The sequence below is a fragment of the Leptopilina boulardi genome, unplaced genomic scaffold (genome assembly GCF_019393585.1).
Source record: "Leptopilina boulardi isolate dan_hultmark-lab unplaced genomic scaffold, ZJU_Lbou_2.1 LbouV2_325, whole genome shotgun sequence".
NCBI lineage: Eukaryota > Metazoa > Arthropoda > Insecta > Hymenoptera > Figitidae > Leptopilina > Leptopilina boulardi.
The window spans coordinates 2,100,250-2,119,169 of record NW_026137891.1 but is presented as its reverse complement, the minus strand read 5'-3'; the positions used below and the strand labels follow the sequence as shown (position 1 = coordinate 2,119,169).

General features: G+C 23.6%; 4 protein-coding genes across 4 annotated transcripts; 1 reads left to right on the top strand and 3 right to left on the bottom strand.

Moving 5' to 3' along the window:
- Positions 1-1,680: 1,680 nt before the first annotated feature.
- LOC127284448 (mucosa-associated lymphoid tissue lymphoma translocation protein 1-like) lies at positions 1,681-7,635 on the bottom strand. The gene is made up of 11 exons (XM_051309885.1): positions 7,204-7,635; positions 6,958-7,130; positions 6,682-6,868; positions 6,348-6,612; positions 6,129-6,221; positions 3,359-3,584; positions 3,091-3,274; positions 2,545-2,759; positions 2,380-2,478; positions 2,038-2,306; positions 1,681-1,959 (listed from the first exon to the last, which is right to left on the bottom strand). The coding sequence occupies exons 1-11, from the start codon at positions 7,338-7,340 to the stop codon at positions 1,858-1,860; spliced, it is 1,950 nt and encodes a 649-aa protein (XP_051165842.1). The 5' UTR covers positions 7,341-7,635; the 3' UTR covers positions 1,681-1,857.
- Positions 7,636-7,768: 133 nt separating this feature from the next.
- Positions 7,769-8,999, top strand: LOC127284450 (ragulator complex protein LAMTOR2). Its single transcript, XM_051309887.1, has 3 exons — positions 7,769-7,930; positions 8,293-8,455; positions 8,533-8,999. Exons 1-3 carry the CDS (start codon positions 7,863-7,865, stop codon positions 8,680-8,682), a joined length of 381 nt encoding a protein of 126 aa, XP_051165844.1. The 5' UTR covers positions 7,769-7,862; the 3' UTR covers positions 8,683-8,999.
- A 3,779-nt stretch (positions 9,000-12,778) lies between these two features.
- Positions 12,779-16,484, bottom strand: LOC127284449 (BTB/POZ domain-containing protein KCTD5). Its single transcript, XM_051309886.1, has 4 exons — positions 16,209-16,484; positions 15,627-15,923; positions 15,262-15,390; positions 12,779-13,736 (listed from the first exon to the last, which is right to left on the bottom strand). The coding sequence occupies exons 1-4, from the start codon at positions 16,401-16,403 to the stop codon at positions 13,707-13,709; spliced, it is 651 nt and encodes a 216-aa protein (XP_051165843.1). The 5' UTR covers positions 16,404-16,484; the 3' UTR covers positions 12,779-13,706.
- A 306-nt stretch (positions 16,485-16,790) lies between these two features.
- Positions 16,791-18,622, bottom strand: LOC127284744 (ATP synthase subunit b, mitochondrial). The gene is made up of 4 exons (XM_051310381.1): positions 18,464-18,622; positions 17,659-17,811; positions 17,229-17,581; positions 16,791-17,129 (listed from the first exon to the last, which is right to left on the bottom strand). The coding sequence occupies exons 1-4, from the start codon at positions 18,489-18,491 to the stop codon at positions 16,953-16,955; spliced, it is 711 nt and encodes a 236-aa protein (XP_051166338.1). The 5' UTR covers positions 18,492-18,622; the 3' UTR covers positions 16,791-16,952.
- Between the last annotated feature and the right edge of the window lie 298 nt (positions 18,623-18,920).

The following is an 18,920-nucleotide window of genomic DNA, read 5'->3' as shown; positions in this document are numbered from 1 at the left end:
AAACAACATGGTGACGCACATTGACATAAATTATTATTTTGTATTATATAACTGTTGTTAAAATACAAATTTATATTTATGTCAATGATTTATTTGTCTAGGGTGTTCAGTGTTTAGAAAATTTTTTTGATTCCAGATTTTTTTTCAACCGAAAATTTTAATTAAATAAGATTATTTCTTATAAATTAAAATTTTACAATTTTCATGACTTAATTTTTTAGTTCTTTAAATCTGAATAATTAATAATGGTCAATTTAGTGAAAAAGTAAACGCTTTTGAAATTAATTCTTTATTGGAATATTTAAAATTAATTAATAATTTTCGCTGAACATCCTACTTATGTATTTGAATTTTTGTGCCATATTTTTGCTATTTGATGTTTTGAGCTCAGGTGACGGATATACGTCCCGGGACGTAATCCCTAGTTTAGGTTTATTGCACCTGGGCGGTATGAAAGAATACAGTTCCTGACGTTGTATGATTGTTTCGCGGGGTTTGGGGTTTTTATTTTAAATACAGGATTTAGGTAAAATATTTTTCGTACTTGTGTGTGATTGTGGTAAATTATTTTTTCTTCTAGATTTTTTAGATACAGCGTAGGTAGGAAAGCGTATAAATTTTTTTTTTTTTTAAATTTTTGGCGTGAATGGAAAAATTGTATTATTACATTATTTATTTTTTTGCGCCACTGTGTTGTTTTAAGAGACAATATGAGAGACAATAAGTAAAGGTTAAATGGAAAATATTTCTATGACTATTTTATAAAATAGTAACTAAAATAATTTTTTTATACTAAACATTTATTTTTTTCTATTAAAAAAATAAATTCTATTTTCTCTCGTATGCTCTTAACACTTTTAATATTTTCATTTATATTCTATTATTTTGTGTATTATGTATATTGTACTATTATTTTCAGTATCATCGTGGTGAGATAAAAAATTTTTATACTTTTTTATAATTTGTTTTGTACATTTTATTAATATACCATTATTTTCAGTATCATCGTGGTGAGATTAAACATTTTTATACTTATTGCATTTTATTAATAATTTTTATATATTTTATGAAATATTTACTTAATTATTGAATTTTAAAAATTTATATTTGATTTTTATGATATTTCTAATTGATATTTTATAATTTTTGAAAACATTGAATTTATAATGTGTATTTTTTAAAAATTAAATGAGGTTGAAGTTCGCAACGTTTTCAAGAACGAAAAATTAAAATAGAATTATTTTTTCATGTCAATTTATCTCTAATTTTGATTTGCACAAACTTTCAAGAAATTAACGAAACTGAAGTACGCAACGTTTATAATAAACGATTTTTAAAGAAATAATTTTTTAAAATAAAAAATTCTATAATTTTTTGCCTAAAAAATATATTTTTTGTGGTTTTCATTAATCAACAAATTATAAAAAAATATTTTTTATGCAAAAAATTATAGAATTTTTCATTTTAAAAAATGATTTCTTTAAAAATCGTTTATTTAAAATTTTAAATTTTAACCCAAATTAATAGATATTGTCTAATTATTTTTTCGTTTTCGTTTATAAAAACGTTGCGGACTTCATCATCATAAAATTAAGCCCCAATTTTTTTTTGGAAAAAAATTCCCTACTGAAACCCTACTGATACAGGATTGTTGAAAACTGATTGAATTATTATTGAAACTTTTATTAAAATATAAATTAATATTTATTAACAAAGTATTTGCTTTTTATAAATAATTATATCCAGTAATACATAAATATTTGCACTTCTTTTAAAAATATAACAAATATAAAATTCATAATTGAAAACATTGACTTCTTTTTTCCAAGTCATTAACAAAATTTTTCAAAACTTTTTTCATTGTAAATGTTTTAATAAAAGTGGAATATAATTCATAAAGTCAAATAATGCTGCTCCAATTGGTACCCCATTTTTTAAAAGACATATTACCAATGGCCCCTATGAAATGAAATTTTTTTTTATTATTATGATTTTTTATTATAACAAATATAATAAAATAAAGAATCATAAACTTACTTTTATAAATTGTGGATTATGAACCCAACATTCTTTTGTTTTTAAATTTTGATATAAACTATTTTTTTCTGCAGGAACAGAATTATAAAAATTCACATCATAATTGTCTGAATTTAATAATCTGATTCGAACAATATTTAAATATGGTTTCATGAACGGAGAAACCAAAATTTTCCCTTTTATTTCACATTTCTCAAAACTGATATCAATCACTTTTTCGGGAAATGCGATTAATTGACTAATTTTAATAAATGCTGACGGAGGTTTATCTGAAAAATAATTGCAGCGTAAAATATGATAATTAATAAATATTTCATTGTTTAAAAAAAATATTTAAATTACTTCCTGAGGTAGAATCAGTGAGACGAAACGGTTTTGTAATTGTAGAAGAAACCATAGGAATTTGGTTTCTAGCTTTTCCTTTTAACCAGGTATCAATAGCTGAATAAATAAAAATAGATTATTATTACCTGTAAATAGAAAAAAAAATTCAATGAAAAAACTTACATTTTCCAACTTCTTCAAAAACTTTATTTATTGGTATATCCATATCAAGAAATTTACTAAGATGTTTTGCATATACTCCACATTCGTTGCCACTTCTTTCATAACTTGGACGATGACTTGAGGTTGAATAGGCTTGAATTAAATTTCTCAGATTTTTTCCTCCTTTATATTCATTCACTAAAGGAATTTCTTTGTGAATTTCAGGATTCACTTCTCTAAAAGAAAAAAAAAATATATTCCATTTACAAAACTTATTATCTTAATTAAAAATTTATTTAATATGAGCCAAAAATTTTGAACGTTCAAATGAACAAAATTTTTTTGCAACTTCTTTAAGTACGAATTTTATTACAAAATATTGTTTTAAATATCTAAAAAGAAGTTATTTAATTTAATAATTGTTTAATTTACTGTTTTATTTTACATTGACATTATAATTTTTAATACTTTATAGATTAAAAAAAAATATTTTGTTCATTTGAACGTTCAAAACTTTTGGCTCATTATTTAATTATGTTTTTTTTTTCTCTTATTTATATTACACACTTGGACGGAACTGTTTGACAGACATCTAAAATAGTAACAAAAAGAGCAGGATCATTTTTCAAAACAACTGATAATAATTGACTTTCGCAAATAGCATTATTTCTCAAATAAACTTCTGGCGCATCAATCGGCAACATATAACTCTCTTGCATTTTAAATCCATGACCCGCAAAATAAAATAAACCTGTAAAAATTTTTATAATTTGAAAAAAATGTATAAATGTTTCAATTATACTTTTGGAATGAATTTCCATTTTTTTTTTAATACCATAAACGCCATCCACCAATGCTTCGCTAAATATTGATATTGCATTTCTCATTTCGATTAATGTTAAATTAATTAGGCAAATTACGGTGAAACCAATTCCTTCTAAAATTTCTGCAATTCGTGCCACGTCCGCTTTTGGTGTGCTTAATTTTGTATGATATTGATAGTCTTCGTTTGCAATTAGCAAAGCAATTTTTGCAACTGTTTTTTGCCTAGGAAGATCCACCTGAATTTTATAATTTAAAAAATTATTTAAATTTTGAAAATGAACAAAAAAAAAAATAAAAATGGAAAAGTGAGGTTGAGGATGAGGTTGTCTTCCATTTTCATTTTTTTAATTTTTTGTTAATTTTCAGTTTTGTTTTCTTTTTTAAAATTAAATTGATAAATAAATTAGGTTTATTATTATTAAAATAGTTTTTAAATGAAAGTGGAAAAGTGTGGTTGTGGAATGAGGTGGTCTTCCACTTTCATTTAAAAAATTTTTGTTATTTCTTAATTTTATACAATTTTTGTTAATAAATTTTCAAAAATTGTCTTACATTTTCAAAACAAAAAAAAAATGAAAATGGAAAAGTGAGGTTGAGGATGAGGTGGTTTTCCATTTTCATTTTTTAAATTTTTTGTTAATTTTTAGTTTTGTTCAACTATTTTTTTAAAAATTAAATTGGTAGGGTCAGTTGGGGTAAATCCGAACGGGGGGTAAATCCGAACGCTAATTATTTCAGCTTAATTAAAATTTTTAAAAATAAGTTCGATATGAGAATTTTTACCTCAGATCCTCTTGAAGAGATTCTAAGTATTATCCCATTTTTTGTTTGTTAATTAGCAACAGCATAAACAAAGATAACAAGTATTGCAAAAAAGATTGAAAATCAAAGATGACACTCTTTCAGTATTTTGTCTCGTATTTGAAGAAAAAGAAGCTAAAAATTTATTTTATTATTTATAATTGTTTGTTATGAATACTAGAACAGAAACTATATTTGATTTTTGCCTTCTGTAAAATTTTATTAATAATATCAGACCGTTCGTATTTACCCAAGAAAATTGGAAAACTGGGGTAAATCCGAACGGTATTTTTAATAATTTTTTTTTACATCAAAGCCACACAAAATTGTTTTTATTTGATTACACTATTATTTTAACATTATAAAAGTACATAGAAAAAAGTTTTTCTTTCTATACGTATCCTCGTTAGTAATTAATAAGCAGAAACTTAATCTCTGTTCTCTCGAAGGAGTGTTTCAATTTTTTTGCCAAATGGTTTGTTGAAAAAAGTTTTTCAGGATCTTAATAAAATTTGGTATTCTACGGTTTTTGGGGTCGCTAATTACCAATTTGAAGTCAGTTTTTCAAAATTCAAAATGGCGGACGAGAATTAAAAAATTCATTGGATTCGCTCGAAAATTGTTACTCGGGGGGTTTCAGGGTTAGCAAATTTGATCATTTTTAAAAATAAGTTTTAGGAAAGTACGCCATTTTGAATTTAAAAAATTTGACTTTTATTTTTGTATTTACATTCAATCACTCCAAAATACTTTCTGTACCAAGTTTTGCAAAAATCCGTTATGATTTGATAAAGTTATTGAAGGTTTTAATTGTGTAATGCATTTTAATTTTTAACCTGTTTGATTTTTGTATTTATATATGATGCATTATTACATAATAGGTTTATTATCGTATTTTTTTTGAGTTTTTATATAAGTTTAACAATTGCAATACTTTAAATTTATTTTCCCTAAGATTTTTCTGAAATACAGTGGCGTTCGTATTTACCCCCATATTTTAGGAAAGTTGCAAAGTATCGAGGTAAATACGAACACTAAGTTTCCTGCGATTGTAATTTATCAAAAATTTTTTCTACCCCATAAAATTGTTCTATGGAAGTAAAGTAACAACTTCATGCACCAGAATACCGGAAGTATTTTTTTTTTAAAGAAAAAACTTATGTTATTGTTGAAACTTACTAAAAGCGTTCGGATTTACCCCGGTTGACCCTAAATAAATTAGGTTTATTATAATTAAAATAGTTTTTAAATGAAAGTGGAAAAGTGTAGTTGTGGAATGAGGTGGTCTTCCACTTTCATTTAAAAAATGTTTGTTATTTCTTAATTTTATACAATTTTTGTTAATAAATTTTTGAAAAATGTTCCAATTTAAAAATTTGTCATAAATTTTAAAAACAAAAAAAAAATGAAAATGGAAAAGTGAGGTTGAGGATGAGGTGGTTTTCCATTTTAATTTTTTTAATTTTTTGTTAAATTTCAGTTTTGTTCAGCTATTTTTTTTTAAAATTAAATTTATAAATAAATTAGGTTTATTATAATTAAAATAGTTTTTAAATGAAAGTGGAAAAGTGTGGTTGTGGAATGAGGTGGTCTTCCACTTTCATTTAAAAAATGTTTGTTATTTCTTAATTTTATACAATTTTTGTTAATAAATTTTTGAAAAATGTTCCAATTTAAAAAATTGTCTTAAATTTTAAAAACAAAAAAATGAAAATGGAAAAGTGTGGTTGAGGATGAGGTGGTTTTCCATTTTAATTTTTTTTTTTTTTGTTAATTTTCAGTTTTGTTCAGCTATTTTTTTTTAAATTAAATTGATAAATAAATTAGGTTTATTATAATTGAAATAATTTTTAAAAGAATTGTGGAATGAGGTGGTCTTCCACTTTCATTTAAAAAATATTTGTTTTATTCCTAGTTTTATCCAGTATTTAAAAAGTTTAATTAATAAAATCAAAAGTCCCAAATTAATTTACACTCACCATTACGTAGCTTCTTTGTGTATAAACTTCACTAATTTGATTAAAAACATAACAATAATATTTTCCTTCGTCTTTTCCATTAAAATTACTTATCTGCAACAAACGCAGTAATTTTTTTTTAAATTAATAAGAATTGAAATAAATTATAATTAATAGAATATTTATAGAATTGATTTTTTTCAATTAATTTCAATTTTTATAAATTTAATAAATAGTTACTGAAAGTATTTGTGAAGTTTGATCATCCAATTTTGTATTATCTCGAAACCATTGAAAACGGGCCTTTGAATGATTGTTTACTTTACAATTTAATAAAAGTTTATCTCCTTCTTTAACATATAAAGTTGGTTGTGGTTGTTCTTCAATAACAACAGGAATTGGCTTTATTTTTAAAAATATTGATTCAGAATATATTTCATTTCTGAAACTTTCATCTCGACATATTTGATAGGCTTTACATTTATATTCACCTTCTTCATTAAAGCTATTTTGCAAAAATTAATTCCAATTAGTTTAATTTAATTATTAAAGTTTGAATTTTTTATTTTCTTACTTTGTTATTTTGAAATTTAATTCTTCTGTAGTATGATCTGTGAGAGGAATATTTCCATGATACCATAAATAATTCGGTGGAGGCATTCCAACAGCTTTGCAAATTATTTTTACTTTTTGCCCCATAGTAACTTTAATTTCATCAGAAGTTAAATTTTCATTTGGTTGTTGTGTGATTATCAGAGGTTCTATAAATTTATCATATTTATTTTTGTAAAATATATCTAGGTAAAATATTTATATGATTGTGAAATTTTTTAATTTTTTTCTCAATTACCTGGAGAAGATAAAACTGATAATGCTTTTAATAAACCACAGTCTTCAAGTAAAGAACTTAAAACTCCAACAGTACACATTTTAATACGTAGTTCAAATAGTAATTTTTCCGCAGGTGTTTGATTATTTGCAAATTTATTTTGCTCGAATTCTCGTATCCATATTTGTTCATTTCTGTAGAAAATAAAAAAAAAAAGATTAGATTTTCATTTCGCATATTTTTAGAAATAATAATTTAATTAATTACCCGAAACAACCCAATTCTTTGGAAACGTATAGCCCCAAAATACGCCATCCTGAATCTTGATTAAGTTCATAAATAAGTTCTTTATAAATATCTGCTGGTAGAGAATCGAGTTCTAAATCTTCATCGAAGGTTAACATTATTTCACATAATCTTCAAAATGTAAAACTTGAATGTTTCCTTATATTATTTATTTTTTTCGTGAAATTATTATCGTTTCCTTAAACGTTTTATTTTAGCAAAAAAGCAAAACACTTATTTTCCTTATTTTGCAATTTTATTTAATAATCGAGAGAGAAGAAAAGTAATTATTTTCCTCTTGTGATATTTTAAGTATGATTAAAAAGTTTTATTTAAAAAAACGTCAAAATTTTATTAAGAAATTAATACAAATTAATAAAATAAATTATTTCTTAATTACTGAATTATTAAACGAAAATAATGAACACAAACACATTTTTTTAATGTAATGAATGACAGATGGAAATGTCACATGGCATTAAAGGTTGTTCACAAGGCAAATAAATGCATTCAACCAATGAGCGTGCAGCGTTAATGGGAAATACATACATACTTTTTATGTTTGTATGAGTGAGTGTCAATAAGTGCAAATGTCAGTTTTCTAAAACAAAATTTTTTTAAAATAAATTAAAACAAATAAAATGTTAAGACCAAAAGCTCTAACTCAAGTTTTGAGTCAGGCAAATACTGGTGGTGTTGAAAATACTTTGTAAGTACAATGATAAATTACTTATTTTGATAATTTCCATAAATGTTTTGTTTTGTAGGTTAGGTTTTGGAATTTATCAATACAATTTTTGACTTTTTGCTAAATAATAAACTATTTATGATATTTTTATTAAAGTAAATACTGTAAATTGAAAACATTATTATTATTATTTTATTATTTTTATGTAGAAATTTATTTTTTTTATTTTTAAATAGAAAAAATATTTTCATTTTCTTTTAAAATATTTCCAATTTACAAAAATAACTTTAGTTAAAAGTTGTATATTATTTTTTATTGTCAATTTAAGAGAAATTAACTGTTTGTCAAAAAGGAAATTACATTTTTAACAAGTATAATTACAGATTGTTAAATAGAGATGGTGGTCTTTTGGCGTACAGTGGATATGGAGATAAAGATGCAAGAGTTACAGCTGCTATAACAAGTAGTATTTGGTCTGCATATGAAAAAAATGGACGAAATGCATTTAAAGAAGATGAACTTAAATTTGTATTAATGGATTGTGTGGTATGGTTTATGACGCCAGTATATTTTTTTTTTGTTTTTTATTTGATTAATTACAAAATAATATTCTTTTTTTCCAGGATGGAAAAGTTGTCATTACCGAAGTAGCGAATTTACTTTTATGTCTATATGCAAGAGAAAATGTAGGATTTGGTTTATTAAGAGAAAAAGCTCAAGCATTAGCTAAATATCTCGATCAACCATTAAAACAAATAGCAAATATGCCATAAATTTGTTACAATAATAGAAATACTCATTATTTTATTTCTTTATTTTTATGAAAAGAAATAAAATCCAAAAAATGTAAGTTTAATTTTTTTATTGGAAATATAATCAAATATTTTTTTATTAGGAAATATTCTAAATTTTCTTAAAGAATTTGATTATATTTCCATTAGCTTTCAAAAAAAAACTAAAAAGCTTTTCTTTCTATTCTCTTTTTTTTTGTTTAAAAATTTTTATGTTTTGTGTAATTTTTTTTACACGAACTTTGTAATTAATATTACATTTGTGATATAAATATATTTTTATTGGATTAAATGATAAATTTGTTGGTATTACAATCGAATTCCTCTTAAATTATAAATGAAAAAAGAAAATGATACGGAAATAATTAAAAGTTTTACAATATTTTCTTTTTATTTATTTACTTTAAAATTTTACAACTTATACAAATGATAAAGTTTTTATCACTCTTGTTTTTTTTTTTTTTTTTTTTTTTTGCTTACAATTGTACAATGTGAAAGGGTGAAAATTGTAAAATGTTACAGTTATCAAACCTATTACAATGAGCTGTGTGTTTTTATTTGTGTAAAGAGAAGGGTGGGATGAAGCCTTAAAACGTACAAATTTGTGACCCCATAAAAATTTCAATTATAATTTTTTCCTCTGATTCATACGTCGTTTAGAATTTTGAAAAATCTTCATAATAACCATTTAAAAAAAATTTTTTTTGTTTTATATTTACATCGCATTTACATAGGACAATCAAATATTCGATTGAACTTTACACGCGATAAGGAAAACAGCAATAACATTTATTTTTTGTTTTTATCTACAACTACTGGATATATTTTTTTTTCCTTGTATATATATATAGTTTCAATTAATATACATATATATCAGTTTTCAAAAATTCTTATTTGTTTCTGATTCTTATTTGGTCTTGTATAATAAATTCCAAAAAGGTTATATGAAATATCCAGAAGGTAAATTTTAAATTGAAAATCTCAGGTCCACCTGGTATCTCTCAAAACATTTTTCTAAATTACTTATCAATTTTGTGAAAGTTCTTTTGAAGGACTACACACAGAATTTGATGTAATTTTTCTTTTTTTAGTTGTTAAATATAATATAGAAAAAGTCGAGTCGTTGACAAATTTAGAAAATTCTATGAAAGTAGAAATACACACAATTGGATTACAATTATGACTTAGTTAAAAATGTAGGTAACGAACAATTATTATTGTTCTTTATATTATTAGTTTAGTGTCGATGAAATGTTCCTACAATAAAGCTTGCCTAAAAAAAAAAAATTAACTAATGACAAAATCATATTAAGCTCTGAATGCAACGTTTATTAATTTTCGCATTTTTTTTTACGCGACTTGTCGAAAGTCTTTTATAAAGAATTAATATAATAAATTCTTTGGAATCAATAATTATTTTTTAATTTTTATTTTCCTTAATATTCTTTTTATTTCAAATTCGATTAGAAATAGAAACATTAGGGAAAGTAGAATTTAATAAATAATTATGCCAAATTTTTCGGTAATAAATTTCCAATTGTATTAACAAGCAGCACGTCGTAGCTTAATTAATTCTTGATTTCTCACTCTAAATTTTTTTTTTCTCAATTATAAATCACTCTAAATTTTTCCTCACGGATTTATAAATCCTATGATAAGTTTTCAGGTTCTATATATATAGTATTTAATAATAATAATTAATTTTTCTTTTGAATACATCCTACTTCAATTTTATTGTAGCCATTATTTTCTAATAAAACATTTATCTCTGCGTTTATAGTACAATGTCCTTTAAAAAATGTCGAAACAAGAAAAACGTCTTTTTCTTGTCAAACATTAGGATTAATTTTTTTTTTTTTTTTTATTTATTCGCTAATTATATTTATATTATATACGTTCGCACGCGGAGTATACGTTAAAATTCTTTTTAATATCTAAAAATGCAAACAATAAAATTCGGTTTTTTGAGCGTTTTCATGTATCTCAAAACATTATCTAAAAATAAAACGTCGATTCTTATAACCTAATTAATATAATTGCGAAAAATATTCATAAAATAATATATATATAATTTTTTAATTTATTAATTAAAAATTTCGACGCTCTTAAAATTTTTTAAAACTCTAATTTTTTCATATACAATATATTTTCAAAATTAATGAAAAATATAGAATTTAAAATAAGAAATAAAATCAGTAAAATAATAAAATGATAAAAAAAACGTCTCTATAAAAATTATTTAAAAGAAATATTAAAATTCTTAGAAAAATATTAAAGAAAAGAATATAAAATCTAAAAATAATGTTATGATATTAATTACCTAACTGAATGAAAAATAAAAACTTAAGCCTTTTTTTCCTATTTACCAAATATGTGCGATATTTTTGGTAATATGCGCTAAACGTTTTTTATTTTTTTTTATTATGTATTATTATTAGTGGTAGCAGTACTTATATTAAATTGTCATTATTATAGACACAGAAGTCGAGTATAGTGTGAAAATAATTGATAATAATTTTTGATGCTTAAAATAATGTTTCATTATTAAAACATTGTTATTTTTTTTATTATTTCACTTTCTTTGAAAATCGACTTCTGCGTCGATTTCGATTTTAAGTAGGCCCTGAACACGAGCCCATTACCTATAATTGCTATACAAAATAGAGTAACGGCTGTATTCTTTTTACATGCTTTATACAGGTTTATAATTTCCTTTAAAGCATTTTTCTATTCTTTTTATTTATAATATTGTCGCACATATTTAAATATGGGCTTTCTGAGACTAAAAAAAATTATTGTAAATGTTTTCACCGTCCCAGACGATTTAACATAAATTAGTTACTTTAGTTTTATCAGACTCAAAACTATATAAAAAAAAAATCATCAAGTTAATTGATTGAAGTTGAATTTTGTAAAGTTTACAAAGTAAAAATATCTAAAATCTTATATTTTATTTAATTTTTATTATAACATAAAAATAAACTTTTAGAAATATTAAACTCATAAAAATGTTTTTCTTAATTTTGTTTTTTAGCTGATAAAAATTGAAGGTTGTGGAATGGAGGTCCTTACCTTTTAATCACTTTTTATGAGTTTAATTAAAAATAAAATTTTTCTAAAAGTTTATTGTTATCTAATTATCTAATATTGAAGGTTAATTTTTTAATGTAATAGATATCGAATTAATTTTTATTGCATATCTAATTATTATTATTAATTATTATATGTTGTGATATGTTCTATGGGCTTTATGATCTATCGTAATTGTTTTTTTTTTATTTTTTTTATTTTTAATTCTACACAAAATTCTTGTCATTAACACTAATTTTTAAAAAATTTATAAAAATATTCTAGTAATTTTTTTTATTGAGTTATACTCTACTTTACAAATTTCAACTTCATTATACTAAGGAAGCAAAAGCATCATCAGACAAAAATCTGTAAAATACAGAATTTTTTTTTCATATCGCGATTTTCTATGTGAAAAAATTGTGAGTACTTTCATTTTTTTTTTTTTTTTTTTTTTTTGTTCTTGAACACAATTAAAAAGATCATGAATAATTAAATGAGTATTTCCAAGTGGGAGTAAAAAGAATACAGCAAATATATATATATCACAAAATCATAAAATCTATTAAAATTGCAAAAGTAGGAACATTATTTATTAAAATGGGAATTAAAAAAAATTTGTCGGTGATTAGATGAAAAAATAAAACGTTAGCGTAGTACTCGAGTCATCGCTTAAAAATTTAGTGATTCATTGTGTGTATATATATAAAACTGCGGTGATTTTGTATTTTTACGACTATTTTGAGTTTTTTTTTTTTTATTATTATTATTATTATTATTATTATTATTATGTTTTAGAATAGATGTTTGAATATTTTGCTCCGAATAATTTGGACAATGCAAATTTTGTATATTAATTTGCGATAAATTAGTACTTTTTTCAAAATAAAAATGGAAATATTTCCACGCGTATATATATAATTTTTTTTTAATGAAAAATGTATAATTTGCAATCAAGTCCCGCTGATTCTATATTTACATTATTATAATCTGTCTTGATTATCGAGTACTCAATTATTAAAACAGGTATATAATTATCACCCTACTAGTCTCTAGGTAAATATTATGTTTTTTTTTGGCGGCAGTGAAAAGGTTAATTTTTAAGACCCTTATGTCGTAATATACAATATTGTATAGGTAGAAATAAAAAAAAAATCATTTTTTTTTACAATTTGGTACAAAACTAATCTCTGTTTTAATTATCAGGCAAATATGTTTAATATTAATTTTTTGCTTTTCATTTTTTAATTCTTCGAAAATTAATATATTAAAAATCTATTTTTTGAAAATATTAATTTAAACTTAAAGTATAAATGTAATATCATGTAAAATATATTTTAAAAATTGATATTAAAAAATATTTTATTAAGAAAAAAATATTTAAAAAAACTTTAATAATCAAAAATTGATTTTATAAAGTAGTAAAATTTAATTTTATCAAAAAGTGAAATTAATAAAAATTGTTAAAAAATATTTTGTGAAAATTTGTCTAATAGAAATTGTGAATTTGCTGATAAATAAATCAGAGATTGCGAAATGTTGAGTCTAAATTTGAAGAAATTGATACGAAAGACGTTCCCTATCTTAAAAGCTATTGTCTGTTAAATTCATTAGTGAATTCAAACCTTTAAAACATGCCACACTTGAAGGATTGTTTTTTTTTCGCCAGCAAGATATATTTTGCACCAGGGTGACAAATTATAATTCTGATCTCTCTTAAAATTCATTTCACAGATCAGTCGAGCGTTTGCTTATTAATATGTATCTTCAAGAATAGGATTACAATTTTTTTTCTCTTGAGATCTTAAAAATAATTTCTTAAAACGAGGACGATTCTTGCGGCTTCTTTTTTTTTATCTTTTATAATCTGTGTCCTTCACAGCTTTATTCTTAATTCTACATCAGGGGAGGTAAAACAATTCGGGGCGGACTAGAAATTACATACGTGAACCCTTCTGCTGCAGAACCTAGAATAGAACCCAATGACTCGAACTTATTAAAAGATATTGAGATTTGTTTATATATTAATACAATTTTTTTTTTTTTGCACAAGCTCCAATTTTTAAATACCGATCAAATTTCCCAGATAAAAGCATTTTTAAAATATTAGTTGACTTCTGCCTTTAACCAAGTGAACCCAAAAAAAATTTCTCTGAAATTATTTTCTAATCTTAGTTGGAAAAAAAAAACAAAATTATTATTTTTTTTTATTTTCAAGTTCTTTTGTTATTCCAGATGAGATTGTTAATTTTGTCAATATAAATTGAGAATTGCCTTTGACTTGAAATTAATTTCAGAGAAATTTTTTTTAAATGTAGCCGTCTTATAAAATCTGATGTGTAAAATGATTTATGAAAATTAAAAAATTATCATGCAAAACATGCAAAACTCGGGAGAAAAATTGACCAAACCAATGAAAGAAAAAATATTCTTTATTTAATCAAAATGGCATGCTTTACAATAATTATAAACTTAGGTATACAATAAAAGTATAAAGGGAATAAAACATGCTTATGCAGCTTTTGAATTTGTGCAAAAGTATACCTTGAAAATCTTTTTTTGTTTTAAGTATATTTGCTTGAAATATATAATATCAAAAAAATATTGCATAAAGAGCATAAATTGAAATTATATTAAAAATGGTCACAAATATATTCCTTCTTCTATTTTGCCATAAATTAAAAAAATATTTTACACATTAATTTCATAAGCCGCATTAAATTTTTATTTCTATTTCGCAAACGAAGGACAATACACATAAATAAATACGACAATAACACAAAATTGGAAATAAAATTTTTGAAAATCGGTTTATCTGCTGAGAATTTGCAATTTTTTTTAATGTTATTTAATTAATAATTATAATATTATATTATATAAATAGGTAAAAAATATATGTTATTATTAATGTTACTATATCTGTATTAAATTTAATTACTTTGTTGTTTGAAACAACATTAAATTAAAAAAAGCAACGAAGCATATTGCAAATATAAAGCAGAGCAGCTGATTTTCAATTTAAAATAAAGAAAAAAAAAAAAATTATGCGGGTAGTTTAAAAGCTAAATTACAAAAAAATGTCTTCAAAATACATACGTGTATTAAATATATTAAAAATTATTTTAGCTACCGACCAACAACCCCAAAAGTTTAGTATTAGAGATATTATTTTATGATTCATTAACAAACAAACAAAACAAAAAAAAATGAAGAATTTTCACCCTGTTAGCTTTTGTGTTATAAAAGTTAATAGAAAAAAAGATATGTTCACAAATCTAAAATAATATAATGTTGCATATAAATGAAAAATAACGCAAAATATTTGTAGTTGACAGGTTTTTTTTTTTTTTTTTTTTGTAATAATGCTAATTTTTTTTTTAAAGAAAATAACCAATAGGCGTTGAGAAAAACATTTTTGTTACGTCGGTTATAATAATCTTCCAAAAAAAGCAACTTTTTATTTTGTTTTTAAAACTATTTTAGTTGATTTACCTTAACGCGATCTGTTGATTCCTGTTCTTTACTGGCTAATTGACTCGGACCATATTCTCGACTTACAATGCACAAGAATTCTGCTTGATCATCATTGCCATAATTATATTGTGAACCTATATTTATCAGCTGAAACAATGGAGTAAAATAGAAAATTTATTGCCTCGAAATTTTTAATAGAAATTATTCTTGAAAAAATGTTCTAGAAATTAAATCTCATGTTTTGAGAAGAAAAAGACGCTTATTCTGTAGAAATTTTTTTTTTAATGACATGTACTATATATAAATATTTTATTAGAAATTAAATTCTTATTCAATTTAGTAATTGACAATTATCAAATGCTTTTTGAAAATTTTGGACTTACTTGTTCAAATTTCCATCCATCGGACATGGTTGATACCATTTGTGTGAGCTCGTCCTCATGGCATTGCAAAACCCTGTACACAAGTTTTTGTGAATCACGTATCGGTCTTGTATCTCTGAGAATAATTCTTTCTTTAACTAGCCTAATTAGATCAGTAATGTTATAGAATTCAGCTTCTTCCAAAACACCTTCCTCAGCGAGATCTTTATTAATTACCAATTTACCATGTCGAAGGTAATTTAAAATTGGACTGAAATAAGTTGGATCTCTGTCTATTAGATAGGCTCCAGTTTCATCCTACAAAAAAAACCCCTCCATTTGTACAATATTGACAAAATAAAAAGTTTAGTTTACAAAAATAATTTTCTCGCATAGCCAAGTGCTAAAAAAGACGAGCTGACTTTAGAAACAAGGGTAGGTTTGATGATTAAAATCTTTCTTAAATTAATTGATTTTAAATGTAAAATTAGTAGAAAATTAAAAAAATGATATTAATTTTTATAAATTATCACAAATAATAAGTGAAAATATATTTATTATTAAAATTTAAATGCCGCGGGAAATTTGTAAATGTCAACTAACCCTGTCGGAGATGAGGTCAGAGTCCTCCTGGCATAGTCGATATAGAAATGAATTTGGATCCCTTGTTAATGTTGTTTTTGCTGTTAGAAAATATGTACCGCCAACATTAAGACGTACCCATTGATTTTTACATCTCTGAGGAATGTGATTTTTTGTGTTTTCATGGGAATTCGTATCACTAAAATCCTCCGCCATTTTCGGTTGACAAACGACTACAAACAGCACCAATACACATTTAACTCCAATAAACGACAAAAAGGTCACATTAATATAGTTTCCAAAACTCACACATTGAAAACAATTTCAATTCCTTTGCGCATACGCGAAAATTATCAGGTTAGGTTAGTCGGACAAATTTGGAGGGATATTCAAAATTTTATCCTTGAACTTAATTTTTTTTTTGTTAAATTCTCCAAATAGCATTCTCTAGATGTACATGTAAACTAAATTTAACTAAATTTTTTAATAATTAATCGAATTTGTTTTTGATAAAATTTTTGTAACAATTTTCAAATTGGCAATAAAAAATTTTTTTATGCCTTATAAATAAAAAGTCATGTAAATTATGAATAAGAGGAGAGATTTTAGAATAACAGAATTTTATTGGAAATGTTTGCAAATCGCAGCGTTGAGTTCAATTTGCGACAATGAAAAGAAAAATATACAGTTTTTAAATTCGTAGATATTTGTATGTTGATGACGTTTATTTAAAAAGTCTATAGATTCTAAATTTTAATAAATCTCTCAAGCCTTGGGGGCGAGAGCTTGAAGATCTGTTATGCATTGCTGTAATGTAGATTTTTCTAAATCAGGTGTTACAGCTTTCATGACGTTATTAATGATCCATTGTACCATATGTTTCTGTGCAATTTTACGTTCGACGGTGGCTAATTGTAATTGATAGTCTAATCGTTTCTTCACCTAGATATTTAAATGATAAATTTAATAATTAATTTTCTTGTTATTTAAAATGGGTAAAAAAAATAATAATAAAATTCAATTAGTAAATAATTAATTTACCTCGCTGTAAACTTGAGCAACTCGCTCTCTGTAGGCAGCTTCCAATTGCATTGCTACATTCTCTTTTTTCGCTTCCATAATCATTGACTGAACACCAGTTATCCATTTTTGTTTTTCTGCATCTTTAATTGAATCAGTCATTGTTTTTAAATCATTTTCAGTTATTGATTTAAATTGCTGCTCTTGTGCATTCTGCCTTTTCTCAATAGCACCGTGAATTTGATTATAAAATTTGTAGTAACCTCCGCACAAAACTATGAACAAAGATAATCCCGCGTAATATTCGTGTTCCATAATGTAAATTTCTTTCGAAATTAAATAGGTTCCTACGCCAAGGCCAAACATGTACCCTCCTGGAAAAGCAATAAAAACCATTTTTTTCCATAATTGTAATTAAAGGTAAAATTAAATAATTATTTAATTAAATTACCTGTGACTCCGGTTTTTGGATAGAAAAATGTAAACCATTCTTCAGGAATAATTCCAAGACGAGTTGGTGATGTATCTACAAGACGGGTAGGACGATCGAATGTGGTGGTCGTTGTACCCTGGGCCCTTTGAGCCATAGCGGGCAATATTTTGGCTAAAAAAAAAAAATTGATTTTCATTTACTAAATTATCAATTTTATCATAATTTCTATCATATTTTCAAAATTTATTATACATATAAAATATTTACGACGAATAAATTAAAAACAATATTTATAATTATTAAATTAATAATTTAAACAAATTTTAAATAAGTTTTTACTCCATGATATATTTATGAAAATACTTTGACAAATTGAAAGTACAATTACACTGAATGAAAACAATTATTCAAGAATTTGAAAATTTAAATTATTTTATTAGAATATTGTTTTAAATTAATGGTAAAAATATTCACAATTTCAATATTAAATATAACAGTATAATAGGTCATGTATGATTTTGAGGTTATGTCCATTGAATTAATTGTAAATCAATGTCAGTGTTTAAATAATTCAAAGGAAACAAACAATTATGTAAGAATAATAAATTATTGAAATGAAAATTTAATAATTCACTACTAATTTACAGTAATTGTCAAAATGTGACTGCTTTTTTTATATTATGTAATGAGACTTTGAATTCAGAATGACAGAGACAGAACTTGACAAATATGAATGAAATTTAAGAAAATTGTTACTGACACAAAATAAACTATATTGTTGTGTAAAAATTTAATTATTATTAATTAAAATAAGAATAATTACCATTGCGAAAAGCTAATCGTGACAACATCTTTCTCACAGATTAACACTTCACTTGCCAAATGAAAAGAAAAATGGCTGAAATCTAAAGTCAGCTGTGCAAACATAACAAATTAAAATATTAACATTAGGATATAGAAAATATGATAAAAATTGTTAATTTATTGAAAGAAAATATAATTTTGATATATGTTTAATAACTGTATTAAAAATTGTAAATATCGTTTTATTGATTTTTAAAATTTGTAATTTCATTAAAAAGAGTATAATTTTTTTTGTATTGGCAACAGTGGTCAATATTATCGTCCAACTAACCTAGTCAAATTTCTCCTTTATTTATTTTCTTATAATTAATTAATTACATCGCCTCTTTCTTATAATGTTTTAAATTTATTTTAATTTTAATTTTTTTTATTTTATAACATATATTTAATAAAATATATATTTCGATTGATTGACA

What these genes read in the sequence shown, in the direction of transcription:
- LOC127284449 (XM_051309886.1), bottom strand. Translation starts at nt 16,403, where the DNA reads ATGGCGGAGGATTTTAGTGATACGAATTCCCATGAAAACACAAAAAAT. An exon ending in CTGACCTCATCTCCGACAGG is followed by an intron (nt 15,924 to 16,208) that starts GTTAGTTGACAT and finishes TTTTTTTTGTAG; the next exon opens with GATGAAACTGGAGCCTATCT. An exon ending in AATCAACAGATCGCGTTAAG is followed by an intron (nt 13,737 to 15,261) that starts GTAAATCAACTA and finishes GTTCTATTCTAG; the next exon opens with GTTCTGCAGCAGAAGGGTTC.
- LOC127284448 (XM_051309885.1), bottom strand. Translation starts at nt 7,340, where the DNA reads ATGTTAACCTTCGATGAAGATTTAGAACTCGATTCTCTACCAGCAGAT. An exon ending in TGTCAAACAGTTCCGTCCAA is followed by an intron (nt 2,760 to 3,090) that starts GTGTGTAATATA and finishes TTTTTCTTTTAG; the next exon opens with AGAAGTGAATCCTGAAATTC. An exon ending in TTTTGAAGAAGTTGGAAAAT is followed by an intron (nt 2,479 to 2,544) that starts GTAAGTTTTTTC and finishes TTATTTATTCAG; the next exon opens with CTATTGATACCTGGTTAAAA.
- LOC127284450 (XM_051309887.1), top strand. Translation starts at nt 7,863, where the DNA reads ATGTTAAGACCAAAAGCTCTAACTCAAGTTTTGAGTCAGGCAAATACT. An exon ending in GGTGGTGTTGAAAATACTTT is followed by an intron (nt 7,931 to 8,292) that starts GTAAGTACAATG and finishes GTATAATTACAG; the next exon opens with ATTGTTAAATAGAGATGGTG. An exon ending in TTGTATTAATGGATTGTGTG is followed by an intron (nt 8,456 to 8,532) that starts GTATGGTTTATG and finishes CTTTTTTTCCAG; the next exon opens with GATGGAAAAGTTGTCATTAC.
- LOC127284744 (XM_051310381.1), bottom strand. Translation starts at nt 18,491, where the DNA reads ATGTTGTCACGATTAGCTTTTCGCAATG. An exon ending in TCCAAAAACCGGAGTCACAG is followed by an intron (nt 17,582 to 17,658) that starts GTAATTTAATTA and finishes TTGCTTTTCCAG; the next exon opens with GAGGGTACATGTTTGGCCTT. An exon ending in TTGCTCAAGTTTACAGCGAG is followed by an intron (nt 17,130 to 17,228) that starts GTAAATTAATTA and finishes TTAAATATCTAG; the next exon opens with GTGAAGAAACGATTAGACTA.